This window comes from Chiloscyllium punctatum, chromosome 10 (assembly GCF_047496795.1).
Source record: "Chiloscyllium punctatum isolate Juve2018m chromosome 10, sChiPun1.3, whole genome shotgun sequence".
Classification (NCBI taxonomy): Eukaryota; Metazoa; Chordata; class Chondrichthyes; order Orectolobiformes; family Hemiscylliidae; genus Chiloscyllium; species Chiloscyllium punctatum.
This window is the reverse complement of record NC_092748.1, coordinates 60,380,251-60,407,457: the sequence shown is the minus strand read 5'-3', so window position 1 is coordinate 60,407,457 and position 27,207 is coordinate 60,380,251. Positions and strand designations below refer to the sequence as shown.

The 27,207-nt window shown below is 39.7% G+C and overlaps 1 protein-coding gene across 5 annotated transcripts in view; it reads right to left on the bottom strand.

The window, feature by feature from the left end:
- The window catches only part of LOC140482217 (glutamate decarboxylase 1), a 64,342-nt gene that overhangs the window by 4,335 nt on the left and 32,800 nt on the right, over positions 1–27,207 (bottom strand). For all 5 annotated transcript variants that reach the window (XM_072579309.1, XM_072579310.1, XM_072579311.1 and 2 more), the window contains 3 exons: positions 17,870–18,019; positions 3,384–3,491; positions 2,835–2,924 (listed from right to left, as the gene is read on the bottom strand). In XM_072579309.1, coding sequence (XP_072435410.1) covers positions 2,835–2,924; positions 3,384–3,491; positions 17,870–18,019 — 348 coding nt within the window. The remainder of the gene's footprint in view (positions 1–2,834; positions 2,925–3,383; positions 3,492–17,869; positions 18,020–27,207) is intronic.

Here is a 27,207-nt window from a genome sequence, read left to right as displayed (position 1 = left end):
TTCCGTGTTCCTGTAAACAAACCCTTTTGCAATGAAGGCCAACAAACCATTTCCCTTCATAACTGCTGGTACATCTGCTTGCAGTGACCAATGTACAAGGACACCTGGTCCCTTCGTAAAGTCAACAGTTTCTAATGTATCACCATCAAAGTAATACCTTGCCATTTTGTTTATCTACCAAAGTGGACAATTTTACACTTAATCAAATTATACTGCATCAGGCATGTGTTTGCCTATTCCCTCAAGTTACCTAAATCCATCCTGTTCACCACCCAGACTCCCCTCTAGCTTTCTGTCAACAGCAAACTTGGAAATATCAAACTTAATTTCTTTATCCCAAAGTGTTGATACATAATGTAAATAACTAGGTGCAAAACTATTATTCCTTTCCTAATCTAATTGTCACTATCTTCCACTCTACATTGTTTCTTGCCTGATAATCCATTCTCAATCCATAGCAGTGTATTGCGATAAAACCATATGCTTTGAGTTTGCACACTAAACTCTTAAGCGGAGTTTTGTCAAAACATTTCTGAAAACCCAAATACACCATATCCACTGGTTCTTTTCTATGCATTCTACTAGTTATATCCTCAAAAAACTCTAGTTGTTTGTCAAACAAGATTTCCTATTCATATGTTTAAACTGATGTTATGCAATCCTGTGGATATTTTCTAGATGTTCTTTTATCACATCACTTCTAATGGATTTCAGCACTTTTCTTACTACTGATGTTAGGTTAACAGGCATACTATTTCCAGTACTCCTCCCTTGGTTAGGACATAAACAGACCCTTCAATCCAACTCGCCCACACCAACCAGACATCCCAATCTGATATAATCCCATTTACCAGGATTTGGTCCATATCCCTCTAAACCCTTCCTATTCATATACCCATTCGGATACATTTTAAATGTTGTAATTGTACCCATCCCTACCACTTCCTCTGGCAGCTCATTCCATACATCCACCACCCTCTGCGTGAAAAAGTTATCCCTCAGGTCCTTTTTAAATCTTTCCTCTCTCACCTTGAACCTATGCCTTTTAATTTTGAATTCCCCACCCTCGGAAAAGACCTTGGCTATTCACCCTATCCATGCCCCTCATGATTTTATAATAATAACTATTTTTTATAGCTTTTATAATTATAGCTGTTTAATAGCTTTTCCATTTCATTTTTCTCTTTTAACAATTATCCCAGATGGTTATTTCAGATTATAAAGGGCCCAACTAACCTTTCTTTTTACATACTTAAAGATACTTTTAAAGTCTGCTGTTACTTGTCTTCTTTTACCCTCTTAGTCAACTACTTGGTTCTCCTATGCTGAATTCTAACTTGCTCCTAGATACCAGGCGAGGTACTTTTTGTAGCAACTTTATATTGTTGCTCCTTGAACCTAACATCATCCTTAATTTCTTTTGTTAGCAATGCTTTGGCCACGTTTCCCATAATTGTTGCAACATGTATGTTTGTTGCTTAAACATTAGCAATTGGCTGTCCTCTGTTATGCTTTTTAATGATGTTACCCAGTCTATCAGAGACAATTGACTCCTCATACCTTGTAGTTCCCTTGGTTTTGACTTGGGACCTTAGTTCAAATTGAACTGCTTTATCTTCTACCCAATATTCATCCAACTTCCAAAACAGTGGAAAGGAATGATGATGAGCTTTATCTAATTCAAACACATTACACGAATGTTCCCAAATTTAGTGTTTTATTGCTGAAGGTGGTTGCACATTCTGTTGAATGTTTTTGGCTTGTCTGCATGAGCTGTAATGTTGTGTTATGTCTTGTAACAGCTGTTTTATGTTTATTTATGCACACAGTTAAAGTCCCTTCTGTAAACATGGAGAAACCAGCAAACCATCCCATGCCAATGGGATTAAAGCAGTTAATGCCCATGGGAAATTGAGAAGATTAACATTAATAAATAATAAGCATGTAATAGCCACCTAGAGACGAGAGGTAATTAATTAGAACACAATTCACCTCTTTGCGACTGTTCCTGGAATCTTCTTCTTTTGCACTTTTTAATTTGAGCTTTATAGTTTGAATTCCAACAGTTTTATTTCATAGGGAAAAAAAACTCTTCTGATAGATTCCAAAGAGTGATAAGAATGACTGTTGATGATAATTTTCTTTGACACTTCTCTATCTGTTATTTTAATGGATGATGATAATCCAATTACTTTGACACTAAATTCCAAATTTCAAATGTAAAAGATCTTTAGCTCTTCCAGGGTACACTAGGGAAGTACAGTTGGGAATAAAAGATTTCCCATAACTAGAAATAGGTTTTCCTTAGTTATTGTATTGAAAGATTAGCACTAACAAATTTGAACATATCTTTATTCTTCTTTGTAAATTCGTTGTCTAAACTTAATGATTTTATTATGAGTGTGATTAAGGGCTAATACTGTAGGGTTAGTGGGGTCAGGACAAGTATTCACCTGAGGCATTGACTTGTCCAATATTAATTACACTTATAATAAGACTTTTGGTCAGCTTTTGATTTTTTTTTCAGCTGGAAGGACATGTAACTGATGGTATTACCACCATCACCATGAAAAAGACAAACAAAGCCTCGTTGTCAGCCCCTGCACTGGAGCCTTGTTCAAGAAATAGACATGCATTTGTAGGGGACAGTAATAGGGATAACACTCAGGGTTACAACAAGCATACTGACACTTTAACATGAAAATGTGAATTAAGTTGACAAACAAACATTTTATTTGTAAACATTAAAAATGTCTATTTTAAAGAATTACTGCCTGAAATGAATATTTTTACACATCAAGTCTTAAAACTTGGAAAAATTTTCAGAATTCTACCTTGCCAAGTTTTTCCTTTCTCTCCTCACAATCCGGCATATTTCGGAAACTTGGTGGAATGTACCAGAAACAAACATTAGTGTGCTCCGGCTGTAAGAGAAATAAACAATGATAAACCGAAGAAAAACTCTTGCTTTAATATTTGTTTATAGCAACTGCAAGTATGTCAGTATAAACACACTGAGCCTAAACTTTCAATAGCAATATTAAACTGAAAGAAATTGAGCTTATCAGAGTTACGTTCTTTCTAAATGTGCATGGTGCAATCCTTTGAAGAGCCTCTGTTGGTTGATCACAGAAATATCGAAAGACTCTGGAGGCTTTAGACATAAAAGCCAAGGCATAGGGCCTATTTTTCGAAATTGGAAGAATTGAAGAAGAAAATGCCACAAGGCTAAGGCCAAGTATCGAAAGAGGACCATTGCTTATAGAATAGAAATTGTGGGGGACAAGAGTAACGACTTATCATTAAAGAAAATGAGGAGGAAGGCAGCAGCTAATGGCAGTTTAAAGAAGGAAGGGGAGGAAAGCAATTGAATATACACTTACTTCTGCATCGAATACCATTTGATATCCATCCCTCTTTCTAATTTTGTTGTAGAGGTACATTGCCAGATCCAGGCACTTGTTAATTTGGTTTTCGAATCCTACTGTGCCCTACAAGGAAATGTACAGCAAAACAATTAAATATTAACTCCATCTTCAGGGAGAACTTTAAACCATTTTTAATGATCCAGTATACATGAAGCAAGTGCTTTTAAATTACAAAAACATTCCATTACCAGTAATAATGCTTCAAAGGAGCCAAATATTTTATATATGTAAAGTAGACAGTATAGTGAAGCACTTGAAATGATTTTTTTTAATGGATTGCTATGCTTACAAGTTTAGGATAGATTCACCTATGAACCAACAAATTATTTATATATAGCACCCATCTCAAAGAAATATATTGCAGTAGATCTGATAGTTCCCATTTGCACTAAGTGGACACAGGGCTGGAGGGAGAAAAGGGGTTAGATGAGGGGGGAACCAATGAAAGAGACAGTGACCTTAAGGGATGAATTAAACTCAGTAAGAGGCTATGAAACGATAGAAGAGGAAGAAAGAAGTGTAGGTGAGATAGCTCAATCAAAAATAAAACAGGAAGCTGGCAATGGGCAGAAGTTATTGGATGAAAGGATAGCAAATGGAGATAGATGAACAGATATATTTAATTTCAGAAATGAAAAAGTAAAATTAAGCCTTTGTATTCACTGTTCAAACTAGTAATGGAGACTGCATTACAGGTATAATTGAGGACAGTTTGATGAAGCTTAAAAATGTGCTGCTGGAAAAGCGCAGCAGGTCAGGCAGCATCAAAGGAGCAGGAGAATCGACGTTTCAGGCATAAGCCCTTCTTTAGGAATCCTGAAGAATGCTGCCTGACCTGCTGCGCTTTTCCAGCAACACATTTTTAAGCTCTGGTCTCCAGCATCTGCAGTCCTCACTTTTTCCCTTCTGACAGTTTGTTGAAAATAAAAGTTCAGAGTTTCGAGGGAAACGATAGTAAAGTTTGAGATCCAGTTGCTTGCAAAGTGTATTAAAATTGATAATTCAAGGATGGAGCCACAAGAACTGGAGGAGTTCTAGGGGCTGTTCAGTAGATTAGGAGATTAACTGGCATCCATCCGAACAAAGTTATAAAAAGAAGCCCTGATTTCAAGTAGTCCTATTACAGTCGCAAAGAACAGGTAAGTTTCATTAAACCTCTGACTTTGATGAGCCATTTCTTCAGTGGTAATGTAAAACATTGCTTCCACAAGATCGAAGCGGGTAATTGACACTCAAATGCTAGGAAAATTAAAAATGTTAATACTTTGTGTATTTGCACTACAGTAAGGACAAACTAAACAAGGGATCACTCCAAAAATAAAGAGTTTTTCATGAGCATAGGTCATGAAACTTCAGTAGGAATGAGCTTTTGTTATTTTTCCCAATCACAAACATTGATAATGCACAATTACTAGATGAAACAAACCCACATTTTGTATCATTCCTAAATTTGTCTGCAACTTTAAACCTATTTGTTGAACATAATTAAAATGGTAGGCTGGGTCTCTCTTTCTGTTCTCAATGTATTCGTGCATTTGTATTTGAACTGCTATTTTGGAGGTGCAGAGTTTTACCGTTTGCCAGGGGCAGAGATTCTTTCATTTTTAAACTTAGGATCAGATCACATAACTTCATGATTTCAACCATCAATCATGCCAAATGCTGGATCTACCCCAATGAAAATTGCTACCAACTATCAACAGAAGATGAGGTATGATGAAATATTTTATTTTTGCATGATTTCTTTCTTGGACAGGAAGCCACAGGAACACTCTCCAAGCCTTGCAAAACATTATGCCTCAATGCCCCATCCTTCCCAAGCGTGATCATCTCATCCCTATTCCAGCTCCATTGATGATTTTACTACAAAGGAATGTTCTCTCATGTCTTTAACAACAATCTCCACTCATTGACCTCCTTGTCGTTCCCACCAATTTCAGGCAGAAGTCCTAGTTAGGTAGTCCACTGCAGATTGTGGCATATACGTCAACCTGATATACTAGAAAGCCATTTCTCCGGCATAAAATAATCATATTTTATGAAAACCTTGGGCAATCAGTCAGTTTCCCCTGAATTTCAGCCATGATGTTGAATTTCATGCTAGTAGTCAACCTCAAAGCTTTCTTTAAACCACAATTGCATATTTTACTTGTCTTATAACAGGGCTCATGGGATTAACAAACTAGCACGGTTGTGTTATGATGAAATACAGGAGTTTAACACATGCCCATTCTGAGCAAACACTATGTGGCAAGTGATTAAGAAAAATGAGCTTCCCAAGGAGGAATGAAATATAAAGCTGGTTTCAAGCCAGAAGTTGTAACATTGCAAACTCTTCAAATAGCTGCAGTGAGGGAATTTGGTATGAGTGAAAAACAGGTGCCAGAATGGAAGAAGGTGGAACATGCCCTGAAAATTCCTAAGCTCAAATACATCAGGAAAACAGGGACCAGTCACTGGCCTGATCCTAAGAAGCATGTATCAGAATGGATCCTTGAAAATGTCCAAATGGTTATATCATCACCATAAGCCAAAGTGTATATACCTGTGTTAAATCCAACACTGAGTCAAACAAAGATTTCAGAGCAACAACTAGTTGGTACAGTCACTTTATGACAGAAGACCAGGGTTGATCAGGAGCTACCAAAGGCTCATGATGCCAAATTAACTAGTTTCCAGTGATAAATTACCACACAGTGACAAAAGTTATGCCACATCAGCAACGTGGATGAAATATCTATGAATTTCAGTTTCCCCAGCAATCAAACTGTGAAGTAGAAAGATTCAAAACAATTCTTGTGCAAACCACAGGACAAGACTCACATTGGTACTAACCTGGATGGTCCTCAAAACAAATTAAATCCTTTGAATATTTTCAAATGTAAATCCATGTGGAAAATCAAGCCCCCACGGGAGATATTGTGCATGTCCAAGATAATGACTGGATGGATGAATATGGAGTAAAGTTACTGATCAATAATGTGTGGAATAGATGTCTTTGTGGCCAATGTAAAATAATGCTGTTTATTAATGTGGACAGATTCAATCCGGATGACTGATGAGATTTAAAAGAAATAACATCCACTTTGAAGTTTTGCTAGGAGATCTCGCATCCATAGTTCAAGCTTTTAGTGTATCATTCAGTGACAATAATCACATCAAAAGGAATTGGTGGATGGTTAATGGAAGAAAAAAACTTCACAAAGAATGGAAGTATGCAATTTGCTCTGCTTGTTGTTTTGCATCATTGTATCATCAAAAGTATTAATGCACAAATTGTCATCAGTTTGTTCAGAAAATGTGGAAGGTCCAAATCAATGGACGCAGGGAATATGATTTGTTGTGGAGGTATGATACCAAAACAGAAAGCAAAACATCTGATCCAGAGTGAGATCCTTGTGATTATATAAACTCCTTCCATTTGATGTCAAAGACAATGACAATGACCGGTCTTAAAAGACTCTTTTACAGTTAAAGATATCTCTGTACAATCAAATTATTCAATAAACTGTTCCACATTAACGAGTTACCAATAGTTTTTTTTTACATTTCAAAATTATGACCACCCAGACCTATACTGCTGGTTGACACTTCATACTTGGCATTAAAATTTTTACCATTTTTGAAATGATTTTTGAGACCTCAAAGGTCAGCTTGTATGGCGTTATGTATACTAAATGTAGCCTTAGTATTAAGGTCTCTCAGGACTTGTGCTACAGTGAGGGGATTGGGAGATGTGATTATTCCTCACATCCCTAAGTCTCTATGCACCTCTTTTAAAATTGACTTTAGAAGTAAGCATTCGTAATAATGCTCACATTTTATATAGCTGATTTATTGTTCAGTCATGTGAATTGCATTAACCTTTATTATACTGATCGGTACACTACTAACATGTAAGCTGGAATGCCCCTTCCCTCACGCCAACAAGAGTTGTGCAGAAGAGTTGGTGAGGGTGTGTAATTAGGCATTACACAGCAGGGTTGGCGAGGGTGGAACTTTAATGAGGTGGAGTAGGTGTCAGGTGGCCCAGGTGCCCATCCTCAGGCCAACTGAGGCCATTAAGTGACCTCCTGTTCCAGTATCCTGTGCCATTTGGAGTAACTTCACAATGGTGATTATCTCACCACTTGTTTTCCCAAGTTCCTTGACAAACCAAAAATGTCTCATAGACCCACCCAATTTACCAGTCCAGTTTCCTACAACAATTCTCATGAGGAATTGGCTGCAATCCAATCATGACTACTGTTTTTAATACTGCTATGACAACTGGAAGATGCCTATCCATCACTAAAGCTGGCAGTTCTGGGAGGTGGGATTTTCTCTCAGATTGAGGTAGAAGTCATGACCTAGACCAGTTAGTGGCCATCAAGGAGGTGAGTGGCAGGACCATGGCCTCCACTAAAATTCCATCAACACTTTTTGTGACTGCACAATGTAAATTATTTAAAAATCCTCAATAAACTATCCAAGAACAATGATCCTGCATATATTGTCCACCTCAAAATTTCAAGCGCATTTTGCATAAATCTACTTCAACCATTGCGGACTCATGTTTGAATTTACTATGCAGTGTTATTCTGTATTATTATTAATAGATGTGAAAGCTCCTTTATTTGATATAGTGTTTTAAGCACATACCACCTCTACTTAGCATACATTGTAATCTTTGTTAAATTCATCGAATAGGATGAATGAAGAACCTTAACAAGACTTCTTAAAAACAATGAATTATTAAACAGAGTCTCATAAATGTAATCCTGCAATGACAAGAACTCAAAGTTCAAACTGGAAATTTCAGACACTCCATCAGAAGCTTGCAATATGAGAATAAATGTTCCCATTATAAGTTTAGGAGAGAGGAAAGTGCACAGTAGTTTATGTTAGAACTTATTGCATTATTATTACTGTATTATGCTAGCACTTGCCAATATCAAGCTGGTCATTTTAATACTCCATACAAATGCCTGTTCAAGTTTGAAGTAGCAGTGATAAGGTGTGTCTTGTTTGGATATGAGCAAACCTGTGAAAGCCGGTAGCATCTGTTGTGAAAGGACTTCACCTGCAGCATCAACCAAATTATAAGGAAAAGTAAGGAAAAGCTGGGGTCATTCATGCTTTGTTCAATCTTTTGACAAACCACGATGCTAGCTAACCTTAATGCAAAAGTCTTCAGAAGATGATTAACCTTTTTCTCATGTTCTCTCTGTACAACTTTATCTACAAAGATCAAGTGGGCTTAATAAAGTCTTAAAATAAAATCACTTCACACCTGCCTATGTGTGTTTCTCCACCCCGAGACAGATTTCAAAAAGTCCCTCACTTTCCAAGTCTTCTACTAAGTTTCTTTTTAACACAGAAATCTACATTTCACCTGCCACCAGCTAAACCCATAAAGTTGAAAGGAGCCACAAAAATAGGATCACGACTTTAAGAAGTAGATCTTTGTCTAATAGTATAGAATCAGTGATAACTAGTCAGCAGCCAATCTCGCCCAACTCAAAGCAATGGAAGTCAAATAGAGAAGATATAAAGCAGTTCACAGTTACCAACTGCATACTGCAACACAGGATAACTCAATATGATTGAGCCGCACATACTTACACAAAATTCACTAGAAGCAGTGCATTTTCTTTACTTGCGATTATCTGATTACTACATTTTTTCACTGGCAACATGATCCAAATGCACTGAAACATTTAGCTGGGTACATTGTTGACTTGGTGTGAAAGTACAGTCGCAATCATGAACAAAGCAGGAAAATCTCAGTTGGCCTCTGACCGAAGACCTTATGCATCATATAATAACTCATATGGTTCACCTGCCATTTGAGTAGGTAGCCTCACCACCTCTCCCTGTGCTGTCTCCATAAAAATTGCCCAGAAATTGACCCTTGACTCAATTTCAGATGAGCCTCAGATCACAAACATCAGGATTCTGTGTGGCATGAAATAAATTCTCTTCCCTCCCATTAGCAGTAAAGCAATGAAGGACAGTTTTCGCTCCTCCGCACTGCTCAAATAGAGTTGATTCTGTAGAAAGAAACTGTTGTCGGTTTGTGGCATTTACACTCTGCCAAGTGTAAGATTCACTTGTTCACAAATTCAAATTTAGCCGAGTCCTCTTCTTTAGGATAATGGTTTGATATTTCCTGAACAAGGCAACCTGGAATGGATGCACCTGGTGAAACATGCTGGACAGGTGATATACAACTGCTACTACAGTCAGTTCTTCTATAACACAATGGTTGCATTCTTGTGCAACCCTGCATTGTATAAAAATCACGCTTTAGAAACAGGGCTTAAAATGTTGGCAATGTAATCACGTTTCAGCTAACACAGTTTTAAAAGCTTGCACTGTAGAAACAGCATCCCCAACTTGTCAGTCACGTTACAGTGAATTCATATTGATGAAATGCGTGTTATAACATAACAACCTGCACACAATTTTCAGAGGTGCAGATTTGATATAAAGGGATTGTTGTTTTGCAATTCCTGGAAAAACTAATGTACAACTTGCAAATAACATAGAGAGTCTGACAGGTCTTGCATTCCTCAAAACAGACACATTCATTTCTAATTATTACTGATTTTTATGGTTTTTAAGGCATCAGGGCTAGACAAAGGCAGAACACTAACTTTCATTTAGAACAGTCAGTGTGTTGGTTGACGAACAAATTGCAGTAAAAAAGAGCTATGGGACTTTCATAAAATCCTAGGGGCTGAATCTTAAGGTGATCTGACTAAGAGAGAGTTGCACTGGGTTTGGTGGAATGATTCTCATCACCAGGCCAAATGAGTTTTCTTGCCATTTCTTAACAAACCTACCACATTAATTGGCATTTCAGCCCTTATGCTGAGTATCACGCACAATATTGCCCTATCTTACTATAAGGTAAAAACAATAACTGCAGATGCTGGAAACCAAATTCTGGATTAGTGGTGCTGGAAGAGCACAGCAGTTCAGGTAGCATCCAATGAGCAGCGAAATCGACGTTTCGGGCAAGAGCCCTTCATCAGGAATCACTAATCCATCTTACTATAAGCCATTCCTGGACTAAGATGTTGCTTACTGGAGATACCAGAATTAGCCATCATTCCTTGCTCCAGGTCATTGTGTATCCAGACACATGCTATAAAGCCAGAGCTGCCATGCACAGTTCCTGACATTTTGCCATCGACATGGCAAACCAAGAGAAAATTGGAGTCCTGCTTTGTGGGCATCACCCTGGAGGCTCTCCTGCAGGGCCTGGTTTAAAGGTGGGACTTCTTTATCCCTCAGGACCAACAGCAGAGACTACCTGGATCAGAGCAATCTCAGAAATGCCCAGCAATATAGGAAGAAGTTGAATTAGCTCATGCTCCACCACTTTTTCACTACCATCTGCAACACCTTCCCTCAATCACTGAGTGAATCCCAACCTCTGAAATCACTAGCCCTGCAAACCCTCTACACTGCCTACACTCTCCACCTGCACCAAAAGTAATTGTTGGTCCACCCACTTTTGCCTCCTGTAATATCGGCCTCTCTCTCATTCTAAGAACATAAATCATCAACCACAGGGTCGAAAGGCTCAAGACAGTTGTCATGCTCCTCACCCCTTAATAGCAGAGGATCCTCAGTCTGACAGCCCTCAACAGAACCTGGACTGATATTGGAGGCTGCCTTTAACTTCACTGTGTCGGGATCCCTTGAGGCAAGGCTATTCACCTTGACTAGGCTGAGGCCTGGTGACAACATGGCAAGCTTCCTGGCTAGATGTCTGCACTACCGAGGCAAATCAAGAGTAAGTTGAACCTGGTATCCCTGATACTGAAGGGACAATATGTAAAAAGTCAAGGCAAGCAATGCGTGGGTGCTGTGAGTATCCAGAAAGGCTCAGAGTGAAAGAGCTTTATGAGAGCAAGCAAACAGCCAGAGGATGCAGCCTGGTCCAGTCCATGAGCTGGGTCCATGTCACTGAGCACAGTGTCCTTCTGGAGAATTACAATGAAAGCTGTCAGTGCAATCAAAGGTGCAATAGTGAAGAGCAACAGCACCTATAAGTGGTTCAGAAATGTACCAAGAGGGTTGTAGAGGCTGGGACATGTTGGATGCTAATATCAGTGGAAATGACGTGTATGTGGCCAAACCCATGGAGCATGCCAGAGATGTTGATGTCCATTGTCCAACAGGGAGGTCTTTTTGAACAAGCACGAGGTGAAAGTGCAAAGAAACCGCTCTGGGTTCAAAGTTGAATTTTCCCCATAGGTGGTTTCCATGGCATGTTTGGCAAGATTGCAAACCATGGCAAGTTGAGTTTTTAGGAAGGCATTTAATATGCAACAATGAACATCATTTGGGAAATCACCACCGTCTAGTGAATTTTGTTATGCCACTTGAGAAAAGCATACAAGATACAGTGAGATGAATTTGACTTCAAGATGCAAATCTTAGCAGGACTTATACACTTAATGGTAAGGTCCTAGGGAGTGTTGCTGAACAAAGAGACCTTGGAGTTCAGGTTCATGGCTCCTTGGAAGTGGAGTCACAGATAGATAGGATAGTGAAGAAGACGTTTGGTATGCTTTCCTTTATTGGTCAGAGTATTGAGTACAGGAGTTGAGAGGTCATGTTGCGGCTGTACAAGACATTGGTTCGGCCACATTTGGAATATTGCGTGCAAATCTGGTCTCGGGGATGTTGTGAAACTTGAAAGGGTTCAGAAAAGATTTACAAGGATGTTGCCAGGGTTGGAGGATTTGAGCTATAGGGAGAGGTTGAATAGGCTGAGGCTGTTTTCCCTGGAGTATTGGAAGCTGAGGAGTGACCTTATAGAGGTTTATAACATCATGAGGGGCATGGATAGGATAAATAGACAAACACTCTTCCCTGGGGTGGTGGAATCCAGAATAAGAGGGCAAAGGTTTAGGGTGAGAGGGGAAAGATATGAGAGACCTAAGGGGCAACTTTTTCATGCAGGGGTTGGTACGTGCATGGAATGTGCTGCCGGAGGAAGTGGTGGAAGCTAGTACAACATTTTGCAACATTTAAAAGGAATCTGGATGGGTACATGAATAGAAAGGGTTTGGAGGGATATGGGTCGTGTGCTGGCAAGTGGGACTAGATTGGGTTGGGATATCTGGTCGGCATGGACAGGTTGGACCGAAGGGTCTGTTTCCCTGCTGTACATCTCTATGAATCTACAGGCCTCACCAAATACCCCAGCTGTTCTACCAATCATCTCATCATAGCCCATGTCAGTCTGAGTCTGATAAGATTTTGCCCTTCGTGTTTACTACCATCCACAGCCACCTATATACTCTCATCTTTCACATGCAGCTGACAGTTTTTCTGCCTTGGTAGCAACATCTGGCATTATGATTTTATTCTCTCCTGCTAATACCTTCGTTGCATTGTTACCCTATTGCTGAGATATTCCATTGCTGAGCACTCATGGATAGTGTTTCAGACAATATCAGGCCTCTGAATCGGTGCACTCATGCTCAGGGCAAAGCAGAAATGGAGGTAAGAAGGGACATGCTAGGTTTAGGTTCACAATTCTGTTACTCTGCCATTTTTTTGCTGGAAAGCATTGTGAACCTCACTGCAAACAGTTAACTGCTTCTGCTACATTAACTTTTCTGCTTTTTGTTCACATATGGATGCAATATTACAAAGAAAGGAAAAGAGAGAGGTGGTCAATCAGACTCCTGTATTTCCAGGTTGTGGAAGTGAGATCTTTACCAGGTGCAAAGCATTCCTGGCTAAAAGAATGAGGGAGGGGGTAATTGTGGAATAAGGTAAACTTCATGCTGCTAAACAGAGGATAGGTGATGTCAGCCTTAACAGAAGAATTAGTGGATCCAGATTTGATTTTTAAAACCTGCAGAGCATTACCCCCCAAGCAGCTGTAGGAAAAAAACCTCTCTTTGTACAGCATCTGGCCAACTGCAGGAACTTGGTAAGTGCAACACCAATGGTCTTACTCCAATACAAGTCACCCAGCAGCTTCCAACAGTAAAACAGGGAACAACCCCAATTCAGACAGCAGGAAGAGCACCTTGTCTTTCCATGCAGATTCTCTTGACAAGACTAAATTTTCTGGTTTGGACCGAATCGGCAAACAGTTGGGGAGAACAACAAGTCTTATTGGTACCAATCACTCTCTTTGGAAAGCCAATGTCCAGTATGAATCCTACGGAAAAGTGCTCACCAGATCACTCTGTTATGCATAATAACAGGTCAACAGGCCAATTCCCTTATCTGGTGACAGAAGCTTCCTACTAAACACTCTGGAGATGCAACACTCATCTACTTCTTCCCAGAATTTGTATATCGGAATAGGACATCACAATCACAAGATACTGAAAATCGCATGTTGAACTTAGGAGAAAATTAGACAGTGGCACCAAGACAAACACAATGATCAGATACTATAATAATTGAGGACAAGAAATAACCTAAGCTGCTGAAGTTCACATGTTTCTTTCAATGGTCTTGTAATTGTTTATAGCTGTGAAAATAAATGCCTTGTTAAATGTAATCAGTGTGTTGCATTTGTTTAAATGTTTGCCCAGGAGATTGTGAATGCTGTGGATTCTAGGTTGAAATGCAATGTTCATGAAGTTGAGAAGGCTGACACTCTGAAGACAGATGTTCCAAATATGATGGCTCTGGATGAGCTAAGGATTCTCTTCAGCAACGTTTTGTTCCTTCTGGTAGTATTCACTCCTCCCTCATTGCTTTCTGTTACCTTGCTTTTATATTATATAAGCCCCCTTTCCAAAGGAAAACTTTGCAGCATTCAGCTCTCAACCTAAATTATTGTTCAACTCCCTAATGCCTTAGCCACCAGAGCTACTGAGTCACTTTAAACCTGCTTTTCATATTTGAACAATGTGCTCATTTCTGGTATCCAAAAAAGTTGTATTGTATCTTGGTTTTACTGGAATGCTAGAGAACCACACAGCTAGTATCAGTTGTAGCTAACAGGAATTTATCACCAGCAGCCAGGTACATATTTGCTTTCTATATTTGAATAGTTCTATTCTTAACAAAATGACTCAAAATAAAATGAACATTTAAATGCATGATGTGGTATGGAACATTCCATTGTAGCTGCTTGTTGAGGAAATTATACATTTTCTTGAAATGTATTGTATTTAATGGTAAATAGAGCATGTGATCAATCTAAAGCCTTTTGCACTTTTGAGAATCCTGTCACTAAAGGATCCTATAGCCTTTTCATTCTGATTCAAACAAATTTAACAGAGTTACTTGCATGGTACTTTCCATGCTCTAAATATTGTGAAATTTCTCTCATCAGTTATTCTGGATACTTCAACTCCCATCCCAAATACTTCTGCATCTTGTGACCAGTACCTCATGCTTCTTGTTCCAGAACTGTCTCTGCTATTCCACCTTAATATCCATTAAATACTTCCACACCCAGCAATGCTTTCACAATACAGTTGTACCTGCCACACTCAGCCCAGTGCCTCCACACTCTAATACTTCCTTTTACCAATTTCACACTATTCCAGGATAGTCTATACCCTGAAAGTTACCCTCTTACAAAGACCAATTCCAAGCAGCTCTTTTCCCTTTTTTGTTAAAACTTTATCTGTCTATTTATTAACGTTCCTAACCAATTGTTCCCACCATTACAAAACTGTTGGACCAGCCTCTCAATACTATAACTTCTTTCCACTTCTCTCTCTAGTCCAGATTTTGAAAAGCAATTAACTCTTTTGAACAGTGGGCAGAGGTCCCAGAGTTTGTGACAGTTATGGTTGCTGTAAACCTTTCTGTTTTCTCTCCTGTTTTCGGCACATGGTTCATCTGCCCCTACTCTTGATCAGAGAAGCTCAGAAGAATACAGGCTTCATATTTTCTATCTGGAAATCATCACAAAACTTTGAAGTAAATCTTTTACACTCTCCTGATTGTTTAAACTGAGACTGTGGATTACTATAAAGATTTTTAAGTCAATTGGGATTCTAAAACAAATCATGTAGATTTATATTTTTTAAAAATTGTAATTACATTATTTTAAAATTTGTACTAGTAGCTGTTTAATGATTAAATATTCAGATCTTCGAAGTCATATACATTAAGGGTGATGTACCCCACCTTAAATTTCACAGTCAAGGTGCAGGAAGCAATTTCTGGTACTTGTGCACATAACCATCAGATAGTCAATTCCACTATATCAAATATTTCTAATGTTCTGCAGTGCTGTAACTAGATCACATTTGTTGCCAAGGCAACCTCTTCTGATACTATGCTGCAAACCTGTAAGAGATGATTTTCCAGAATGTTCTATGTGGTATTGGCAGTCTTTACAGAAGCACCATCCAATGGTGATATTGACATTTTAATAAGAAAAAAAATATACCTGCAAACAACATATGACCCAAGTTAATGCATAGCTCACTTTTAACCATAACTGAAACTAAAATCACAAGCTCAAATTCAGGAAACGTGGCAATATGTATTCAAAATAATTTAAAACTTAATGGTTCTAAACAGAAATCTGCCTCTAATTATAGCCAAAACTTCAGGGGTTAGAAATTCTAACCATGTTCCCAGTCCAAATCTCTTCAAACAGATCCATGGACATTTCTGAATTCATAAGCACAGACCCAGAATTCCTATCCTTCATAGTTTGTCTTGGTATAGTTCAGTAAGTTACATCTGTTTCATTTATCTAACCTCTCATTTGTTGCATATTGGGATTTTGGCTTTCTCTTTTCAGTTTTAGTTCAAACTATCCACCCAACCATAAAGTCAGACAGAAAATGTGTTGCTGGAAAAGCACAGCAGGTCAGGCAGCATCCAAGGAGCAGGAGAGTCGACGTTTCGGGCATGAGCCCTTCTTCAGGAATGAGGAAAGTGTGTCCAGCAGGCTAAGCTAAAAGGTAGGGAGGAGGGACTTGGGGGAGGGGCGTTGGAAATGCAATAGGTGAAAGGAGGTAAAGGTGAGGGTGATAGGCCAGAGTGGGGGTGGGGGCGGAGAGGTCAGGAAGAAGATTGCAGGTTAGGAAGGTGGTGCTGAGTTCGAGGGTTGGGACTGAGAAAAGGTGGGGGGAGGGGAAATGAGGAAACTGGAGAAATCTGAGTTCATCCCTTGTGGCTGGAGGGTTCCTAGGCGGAAGGTGAGGTGCTCTTCCTCCAACCGTCGTATTGCTATGGTCTGGCGATGGAGGAGTCCAAGGACCTGCATGCCCTTGGTGGAGTGGGAGGGGGAGTTGAAGTGTTGAGCCACGGGGTGGTTGGGTTGGTTGGTCCGGGTGTCCCAGAGGTGTTCTCTGAAATGTTCCGCAAGTAGGCAGCCTGTCTCCCCAATATAGAGGAGGCCACATCGGGTGCAGCGGATGCAGTAAATGATGTGTGTGGAGGTGCAGATGAATTTGTGGTGGATATGGAAGGATCCCTTGAGGCCTTGGAGGGAAGTAAGGGGGGAGGTGTGGGCGCAAGTTTTGTATTTCTTGTGGTTGCAGGGGAAGGTGCCGGGAGTGGAGGTTGGGTTGGTGGAGGTGTGGACCTGACAAGGGAGTCACGGAGGCAGTGGTCTTTTTGGAACGCTGATAGGGGAGGGGAGGGAAATATATCCCTGGTGGTGGGGTCCGTTTGGAGGAGGCGGAAATGACAACGGATGATATGATGTATATGGAGGTTGGTGGGGTGGTAGGTGAGGACCAGTGGGGTTCTGTCCTTCCATATCCACCACAAATTCATCTGTACCTCCACGCACATCATTTACTGCATCCGCTGCACCTGATGTGGCCTCCTCTATATTGGGAGACAGGCCGCCTACTTGCGGAACGTTTCAGAGAACACCTCTGGGACACCCGGACCAACCAACCCAACCACCCCATGTCTCAACACTTCAACTCCCCCTCCCACTCCACCAAGGACATGCAGGTCCTTGGACTCCTCCATCGCCAGACCATAGCAACACGACGGCTGGAGGAAGAGCGCCTCATCTTCCACCTAGGAACCCTCCAACCACAAGGGATGAACTCAGACTTCTCCAGTTTCCTCATTTCCCCTCTCTCCACCTTATCTCAGTCCCAACCCTCGAACTCAGCACCACCTTCCTAACCTACAATCTTCTTCCTGACCTCTCCGCCCCCACCCCCACTCTGGCCTATCACCCTCACTTTAACCTCCTTCCAACTATCGCATTTCCAACGCCCCTCCCCCAAGTCCCTCTTCCCTACCTTTTACCTTAGCCTGCTTGGCAGACTCTCCTCATTCCTGAAGAAGGGCTCATGCCAGAATCGTCGATTCTCCTGCTCCTTGGATGCTGCCTGACCTGCTGCGCTTTTCCAGCAACACATTTTCAGCTCTTATCTCCAGCATTTGCAGTCCTCACTTTCTCCATAAAGTCAGACAACCAGGTATATGTAACATGTCAAGCTGGTAATAAAAGACCTCAGCCCAGGTTACTGTACCTTCGCCTTCCACATCAACCAAAACTTGAAAATGTCCACATGACGGCCGCACTGTATTGCTTTATCTCCTGTATCATAGGAAACATCGTACTGTTTATCTTGCTGGAACAAATAGCCCGCACACATCTGATTGCAGCCTTGGAGAATACCCTGTGAACAAAAAATAACTTATCTTACTCCATGTTACCATAATAAAAATGTAATCATTCAGAATGCTATGCATTTAGGATTCTTTTTTAAATTAGATTGAAGAAATTAGGAAGTTTAAAAATATTAAGAGGAATAATAGTAAAACATAGGATGCACTCAGACTATTGAGGGACATATGACAAACTATCTAGATCAGGATCATTTGGATGACATAGCCACTTTTGTTTCTCTTCATTCATTATAATTATCTCCAGTTGATGTCTTCTAAATTCAGATTAGATTACTTACAGTGTGGAAACAGGCCCTTCAGCCCAACAAGTCCACACCGACCATCGACCCACCTCCCTGCATTTACCCCTTCACCTAACACTGTCGGCAATTTAGCATGGCCAACTCACCTGACCTGCACATTTTTGGACTGTGGGAGGAAACCGGAGCACCCAGAGGAAACTCACGCAGACATGGGGAGAATGCGCAAACTCCACACAGACAGTTGCCTGAGGCGGGTATTGAACCCGGGTCTCTGGCACTGTGGGGCAGCAGTGCTAACCACTGTGCCACCGTGCCGCCCGCTATTTGGCTCATCAAGTCTACTCCACCATTCGATCATGGCTGATATGCTCTTTGCCCTCATTTTCCTGCCTTCTCTCCATTTCTCTTCAACCCGTTAGCAATTAAAAATCTGTCTAACTCCTCCTTAAAGTTACTCACTGCCCCAGCATCCACCGCACTTTGGGGTAGCAAATTCCACAGATTCACAACCCTTTGGAAGAAGTAGTTTCTCCTCAACTCTGTTTTAAATTTGCTATCCCTTATCCTAAGACTATGACCTCTCGTACCAGAATTTCCCACAACAGGAAGCATTCACTACATGTCTATTTTATCCATTCCTTTTATCATCTTGACTATCTCAATTTGATCTCCCCTCATTCTTCTAAATTCCTGAGAGCATAGGCCTAAACTGTTCAATCTCTCTTCATATGACAAACCCCTCATCTCTGGGATCAATCTAGTGAACCTCCTCTGAACTGCCTCCAATGTCACTACATCTTTTCTCAAATAACGGGACCAAACCGTGCCCATTACTCCAGGTTCGGTCTCTTGTATAGCTGCAGCAACATCTCCAGCATCTGCAGTCCTCACTTTCTCCTAGCTGCAACAATACTTTGTTATCTCTATATTCTATTCTTTTAGCTATCAAAGGCAATGTTCTATTGACTTTCTTCATTATCTACTGTACCTGCATGCTTTCTGTGACTCATGAATGAGATACTCAGATCCCTCTGCATCACAGCATTTTGAAGTCTCTTTCCATTTAGATAATAGATTGCCTTCCCATTTGTCCGATCAAAATACATGATCTCACACTTCTCCACGCAAAACTCCACCTTTCACCTTTTGGTCCACTCTCCTAACATATCTACATCCAGTTGTAAGGTTCTTATTTCCTCACTGCTTATTTTGTGTCATCCACAAATTTAGCTATAGAGCCTCTATCCCTGTTTCCAAGTCATCACAGAATCACAGAATCCCTCCAGTATGGAAGCAGGCCGTTTGGCCCATCAAAACCACCCAGACCCATATCCTATCCCTGTAACATTGCAAATTCCATGGCTAATCCACCTAGCCCACACATCCCTGGACATTATGGGCAATTTAGCACATCAAGGACTTTGGGAGGAAACTAGAGCAACTGGAGGAAACTCATGCAGACAAGGGGAGAAAATGCAAACTCTACACAGACAGTCACCCAAGGCTGGAATCGAACCCAAGTCCCTAGTACTGTGAGGCAGCAGTGTTAAACACTGAGCCACCGTGCTGAAACTTGTGGCACCCCACTAGTTACTTCTTGCCAACCAGAAAAAAACCTTTATGCTGATTCTCTGTCTTTGTCCATCAGCCAGTCATCTATCCAAGCTAACAAATTCCCCCAATCCCATATGATCCAACCTTATGAATTAACCTTTTGTGCAGCACCTTATCAAAGGCCTTCTGGAAGTACTGACATATTACATCTACAGGATCCCCATTCATCTTTATCTCTTCTCACTCATTACTTCCATTGATGAACATAGCCTTCCAAAGGCAGACTATTCAGAGAAATTGTGGAAACAAACAAGACCAAGGTCGTTATTACCAGTTGAAAGCTTCCTTATGAAATAAGAGACTTTGCTGTTCAACACTGTTCTAGACCAAAATACCACAAGATGTAAGGGCAGCAGGCAGCCATTTGGTCCATCAAGTCTTCTCCCTCATATAATGAAATCATGATTGATCTGATAATCCTCAACTCCACTTTCCTACCTTATTCACAAAGCTATCAATTCCCTTACTGATTAAAACTCTGGTTACCTCAGCCATGAATATACTCAATCACCCAGCCTGGAGAGCTCTCTGCAGTAACAAATTCCGCTGATTCACTACTCTATGAGAGAAGAAACTCTTCCTTATCCTTTTCTTAAATGGGCAACTCCCAACTAAGTTCATGCCCTCAGGTCCTAGATTGTCCCATAAGGGGACAACAATATCTTACATTTACCCCATCAAGTTCCTTAGTATCTTAAAGTTTCAATGAGGACTCCTCTCATTCTTCTAAACTCCACTGGCTACAGATTCAACCCATTCAATCAGTCCTCATACATAAAGCCCTCTGTACCTGGAATTAATCTTGCGAACCTTTCCTGGACTGCCTACAATGTCTGTATATGCTGCCTTAGATATAGGGACTAAAACATTTCACAGTATTCCAGGTGCCTTGGATAGTTTTAGTAAGACTTCTGTATGTTTATACTCAATTCCCTTTGAAGTAAAGGTCAACATTCCATTGATTTTTCCTATTACTTGTCGGACCTGAATGCTAACTTTTTGTGATTGATGCATAAGAACCACCAAATCGGACTGTGCTGCAGCTGTCTGCTATCTTTCCCCATTTAAATAATATTCAGCTCTTATATTCATTCTGCCAAATTGCATAACCTCAATTTTTTCCACAATATATTCCATCTGCCAAGCTTTCGCCTACTGACTCAATCTGTTTATATCCTTGTCAAGACATTTTGCGTCAACCTGACTACTGGCCATTTGTGTCACATGCAAACTTAATGATATTACATTCAGTTCCACAATCCAATTCATCAATAAGTATTGTAAATAATGTGGCCCCGGCACTAATTACTGTGGGATTCCAATAGTTATCCATTGCTATCCTGAAGTGTCCCTATTTATCCAATTCTGTATTCTACTAGTTAGCCGATCTCCTATCCATGTTAGTATACTACCCCAAATAACATGGACTCATCTTATTTAGTAGTTTAATGTGTGATACCTTATTGAATGTTTTCACAAATCCAAATATATTATACCTACAGGTTCCCCTTTAGTTATCCTACTTGCTACTTCTTCAAAGAACTGTAATAAACTTGTCAGGCTTCATGAAGCCATGCTAAGTCTGTTTAATTAGATTGTGCATTTCTAAATGTTTTACTAATACTTCCTTTATAATATATGCTAACATTTTCACAATGACTATAGTCACCTATGTTTGTGTCTCCATCTTTGAATAAGTTTAATACATGGGCAATCTAGTCCTCTGAGACTTTTCCAGAATCTAAGGATTCTTGGAAAATTATTACCAATGCATCCATTATTTCTGTAGTTACTTCCTTTAAAATCCTAGGATGCATCCCATCATACCCATCATATTGTTCTTCAGCCTATTAGATTCCCTAGCACTTTTCCTTTAGAGGTAGTTATCATTCTTGGTTACTTTGTCACTCTACCCCAACATTTAAACCCTTGATAATTTAATATGTTTGGAGCGCTATTAATGGCTAGTATCGTGAAGACAGATATTATGCATTTATTCGGCTCTTCTGCCATTTCCTATTTCCCCACTATTATTTCCCCAGCCTCCTTCTATAAAGGGCTTATGTTCACTTCGCCCTTTATAGATATTTTAAAGAAGCTCTTTCTATTTATAAGTTATTTGCAAGTTTGCCCTTGTGGTCTCCCTCTTTAATATTGTTTTTGTCCATCTATTGTTGGTTTTAAGAAGTTTCCCAATCCTTTGGTTTACCACTAATTTTTGCCACATCATTTGTATTTTCTTCAGCTTGATACTATTCTTAACTTCCTTGGTTAACTGTGATCTGTTTACCCCTTCTGACAATTTTTGCATGTCACTAGGATATATCTTTGTTGTGAGTCAGGAATTATATTCTTAAATGTCTGACATTGTTTTGCTTTTCTGCTAATTCCTTTCCCATTTCACTTCATCCAACTCCATCCTTATCCTATGTAATTACACTTATTTAATTTTAGCACAGTTGTTTGTAATCCAAGTTTCTCACTCTCATGCTGTATGTTGAAATCAACCATGCCATGGTCACTGTTCCTCGGGGGATCTCTTACCCTGAGGCGATTTATTAAACTTGCCTCGTTACATATTACAAGATCCAAAATAGCTTCAACATATTTTTCTAGAAAACTGTCCTGAATACATTCTATGAACTCTTCCTTATGACTGTCTTTGCAAGATGATGATTAAAGTCACATATGATTAACGTCGTGTCTTTTCTACTTCCTCTTATTAAATCATGATTTATTCTCTTTTCTAAAACAGTTGCTTTTCAGGAACTTACAGATTACTCCCACCAGTTTGTTCTTCCTGTTGTTATTTCTTACTGCCAACCATTTGCATTCTACCGAATATGATCATAGGTCATGATCTGCTATTGTACTTATTCCATCTTTGCATTAATAAGGTTACTCCACCACCATTTCCTTCCTGCAAATCCTTTTGAAAATTCAAATGCCACTAAATTTGTGGGCGGCACGGTGGCACAGTGGTTAGCACTGCTGCCTCACAGCGCCTGAGACCCGGGTTCAATTCCCGCCTCAGGCGACTGACTGTGTGGAGTTTGCACATTCTCCCCGTGTCTGCGTGGGTTTCCTCCGGGTGCTCCGGTTTCCTCCCACAGTCCAAAGATGTGCAGGTCAGGTGAATTGGCCATGCTAAATTGCCCGTAGTGTTAGGTAAGGGGTAGATGTAGGGGTATGGGTGGGTTGCGCTTCGGCGGGGTGGTGTGGACTTGTTGGGCCGAAGGGCCTGTTTCCACACTGTAAGTAATCTAATCTAAATTTGAGTTCCCAGCTTTGGTCACCTTGCAAATATATCTCTGTAATTATTACAGATTATATCCACAATCTCTTTGTGCCATTATTTCATTTATTTTGTTTCAAATGCTATGCACATTTAAATAAGAACCATTAGGTTTGTTATTATTTTTCTCCTTTTAAACCTAATTGCTCTTTTTTCTTAATGCTTGTATACTCTGTCTTTCCTTGCCCACTCTGGCTGTCGTTATCCTCATTCCTGATGAAGGGCTCTGGCCCAAAACGTCAATTTTCCTGCTCCTTGGTTGCTGCCTGACCTGCTGTGCTTTTCCAGCAACACAATCTCAACTCTGACCTCCAGCATCTGCAGACCTCACTGTCTCCTATCATCAACCTCCTTACCTTCAATGCTGCCTTGTCCTTTTGGCTTGGAAGTCTAAGTATTTACTTTCTGGAACAGTTAAGTTCAGAAGCACTTATGGTTTACAAAATAAAGGTGTTTGGCTTGCTGAAATGATCTCAGAAATCAGAGTTGCAGAAAACATTCAAAATAATCAAGTTCATAAAAGTTTGCTGATATTAGGAATTACAGTTAAGCAATAGAACAATTAACACCAATAGAAGATGGAATAAGATTATAAATAATAACAAGGATATGACTGAAGAATTGGACAGATTAAGAAAGGATTTTAATCTTTACCTCAAGAAACAAACAAGTATTAAACTCAGATAGATTGTTTGCAGCTCTCAAAGGAAATGGCATTCACCAAATTAATGAATTTCAAGGCAAAGAGGACATCAAATTCAGATTTAAGTTCTTCCTGGAGAGTGAAAAAATGGTGCAAGTACGTGGCACACTGATGTAACAAAAATAGCCTGCTATGTCCTGAGTAGTCCTGATGACTGGGAAATGGCAAATGGGATAGCCTTTTTTAGAAAGAAATCAGGCAGAATCAATGTCAGTTGTGGAAGAGAAATATCATTTGACAAGTTTATTAGAGTCCATTAACAATATAGAAATCAGACCGGACAAAGGACAAGGAGTAGACCGTGCATTTGGATTTCCTAAAGGAATTTGATAATGTGCTGAAAAAGCGTTATTACATAAGATAAGACCTTATGGTAATGGAGACTAAATAATAGCGTGGGTGGAGGACTGGCTACCTAATAGGAAACAGAGAGTCAGCTGATTTTCACCATGACAAACTGTAACTAATGGAGTGTCACAGGAATCAGTGCTGGGGCCTCAATTATTTACAAACTATATTTATGATTGAAATGAAGGGACTGACTTTATTGTTACCAATATTGCTGACCGGTTTGAGAATCCAGAGTTTTCCAAAGGGCATGGATAGGTTAAATGAGTGGCCAAAAATTTGGCAGATGGGAGTATAATGTGGGAAAACAAAGAGGTTAATCATTTTAATAGGAAGAATAGAAAAACAGAACATAATTTAAATGTAAAACCACTATAAAATGCATCAATGCAGTGTGTGCAGATATCCTTATACACCAATCACAAAATGTCAGTATGTGTGCACTGCAAATAATTAGGAAGGTAAACAGAACATTAGCCTTTATTGGAAGAGTGATAATATATAAAAGGAGGGAAGTCTTATTACTGCTGTACTAGACATTTATGAAATCATACATACAGTGTATTTGGTGCATCTTTGGTCGCCCTATTCACGGAGGGATATATTTGACTTGGAAACAGCTCACAGAAGGTTCATTAGACCAATTCCTGGGATGAGGGGCTTGTTTTATGAGGAAAAATTGAACAGATTGCACCCATACTCATTGAAATTTAGAAAAATATTCGATGACCTTATTGATATATATATAAAATTCTGATGGGCTTGTCTGCATAGATGACGAGAAGAATTTTCCTTGTAATGGTGTAGAACCATGGGGCACAGTTTAAAAATAAGGTGATTCCCATTTAAGATGGAGTTGAAGAGAATTTCTACTTTGAGGGTTGTTAGCCTTTGGAATACTCTTTTTCATAAGCAGTGGAGCTTGGGTCATTGAATATATTTAAGGCTGTTACACAAATTTTGATTGACAAGTCAGTCAAAAGCAGCAGGGGACAGGCAGGGAAGTGGAGATAAGACCTCGAGCAAATCAGCTATTATCTCATTGAATGGAAGAGCTGTTCCAAGGAGCCAAATGGCTTCCTCCTCCTCCTAACTCTTATGTCCTCATGCAGAAGGAGGATTGAAGTAAAATCCTGGAAACTATCGACCAGTGAGTTAAGGTTCATCTTGGGAGACAAAGCTAAACCAGCAAATGGGCATTGCCTTTTTTTTCAAACATCTAATCATCTGCCAATTACTCCTGTGGTTTTGGAGAGGGGGAGAAGGAGAGCTAAAATGGTTGCAATCAGTTATGATGAGGAAACTGCTTTTAGTTGACACAAAAACAGAAGTTGCTGGGAAAGCTCAGCAGGTCTGGCAGAATTTGAGAAGAGAAATCAGAGTTAGTGTTTCAGAGCCCGTGACCCTTCCACAGAACTGGACCTGAACCATTTAAGAGAAATCAGAGTTAATGTTTCAGGTCCAATTCTGTGGACCTGAAACGCTAACACTGATTTCTCTTCTCAGATGCTGCCAGACCTGCTGAGCTTTTCCAGCAATGTCTGCTTTTGTTTCTGATTTAAGCATCCACAGTCCTTTGGGTTTTTTTTCTGCTTTTAGTTGAATTATTTTAAAAGAGAAATTATTTCTTACAGTGCTGAATGAATTTAAACAACTCAAAGCTAATCCCCATTCATGCTTAGAACATAGCGCTTGTAATTTAGAAAGTGGTGGAGGATAGCTTGGAGTGTGGGACATTGGAGCTAAAGTCTAACTTGGGACAGCAGGACTAACAATGGGATCAGAGCTGTGCTTCCAGCTGAAAAGGTTTGGTAGCGGGAATCACAATATTCACAGCAAAAACTATGAAACAAGATTAAGTAGCACCTCAATTTGATACAAGATGCCCTGTAAAGAGGATTGAAAGGGAGATAAATATAGAAACTATGGTTTAAGGGTAGCAAGTAGACAAAGACAAACTTGTTAGAATGCTACAATGTTAGAGGGACATAGTAAATCTTTGCTTTGCACAATATGCCATAGCATATTTCCCATGGCATTGCTTTTAATTTATTACACAAAACATTGCTTTGTGATAGTAAAGAGGTTTTCGACAAAGTGTGACGGGCAAGTGTTTCAGGAATAAATGTGGGTTATATACAGAAATTATCTGCAAATGTTTTAACATAAGTACAATAGCTGAGTGGTTATGTTACTGGACTAATAATCTACAAGATTTCGTATCACTGCATAGCAGTTTGAAAAGAGAAACTGGATTTTAAAATCTAAATTTGGGATCAGCAAGTGTGTCCATAATGGGCATTGGGCCTAAAGTCTCAATTGGCTCAGTTAAGAAAAGGAAATTTGTCTCCCCTCCCTGTGACTCCAGTCATACATGTTTCATTCTTAACAGCCTATAGCAGCGCACACATTTGAATCAAACTGGTACACCAAATGTTTCAGGAAAAGATTCTCAGGTCAAATACGGATGGGCAATAAATGGCAGGCCTTGATGCTCATTTCCTGAAAATAATTTTTAAAAGCTATCAGACTTCTGGTGGCAGTTTTACAATTAATCAGAAAATATAATGAAGCATGACATCTAAAGTATGATGGCTAAAGTAAAATAATTATGACACTCACATGAGGCATGCATTAAATTTCACAGGCTAGATTTACTGCCGTGATCATACTGCCTGTCATATTGTGGAGTTCCAATACCATCTGATATTCGAGAGCTGAAATAATGTGGCAAAGTCCTGTCATTTTTATTTGAATACATCTACCAGCTCTCTTTCGTATTTCCAGCAGTAAGTCTAAGCTAAGATTTTTGGCAAATAGAATGTGGTTTTAATTTCCCATGTTTAATTATAATATATTGTAGATTTTACTATCTACCAATTTCATGCTTAACTTTTCACTTTATTTTTCAGGTAACAAAAAAATTGACAGTTCTTTTAGTTACAGATGCCTTATTGAAAGTTTATAAAATTCCAA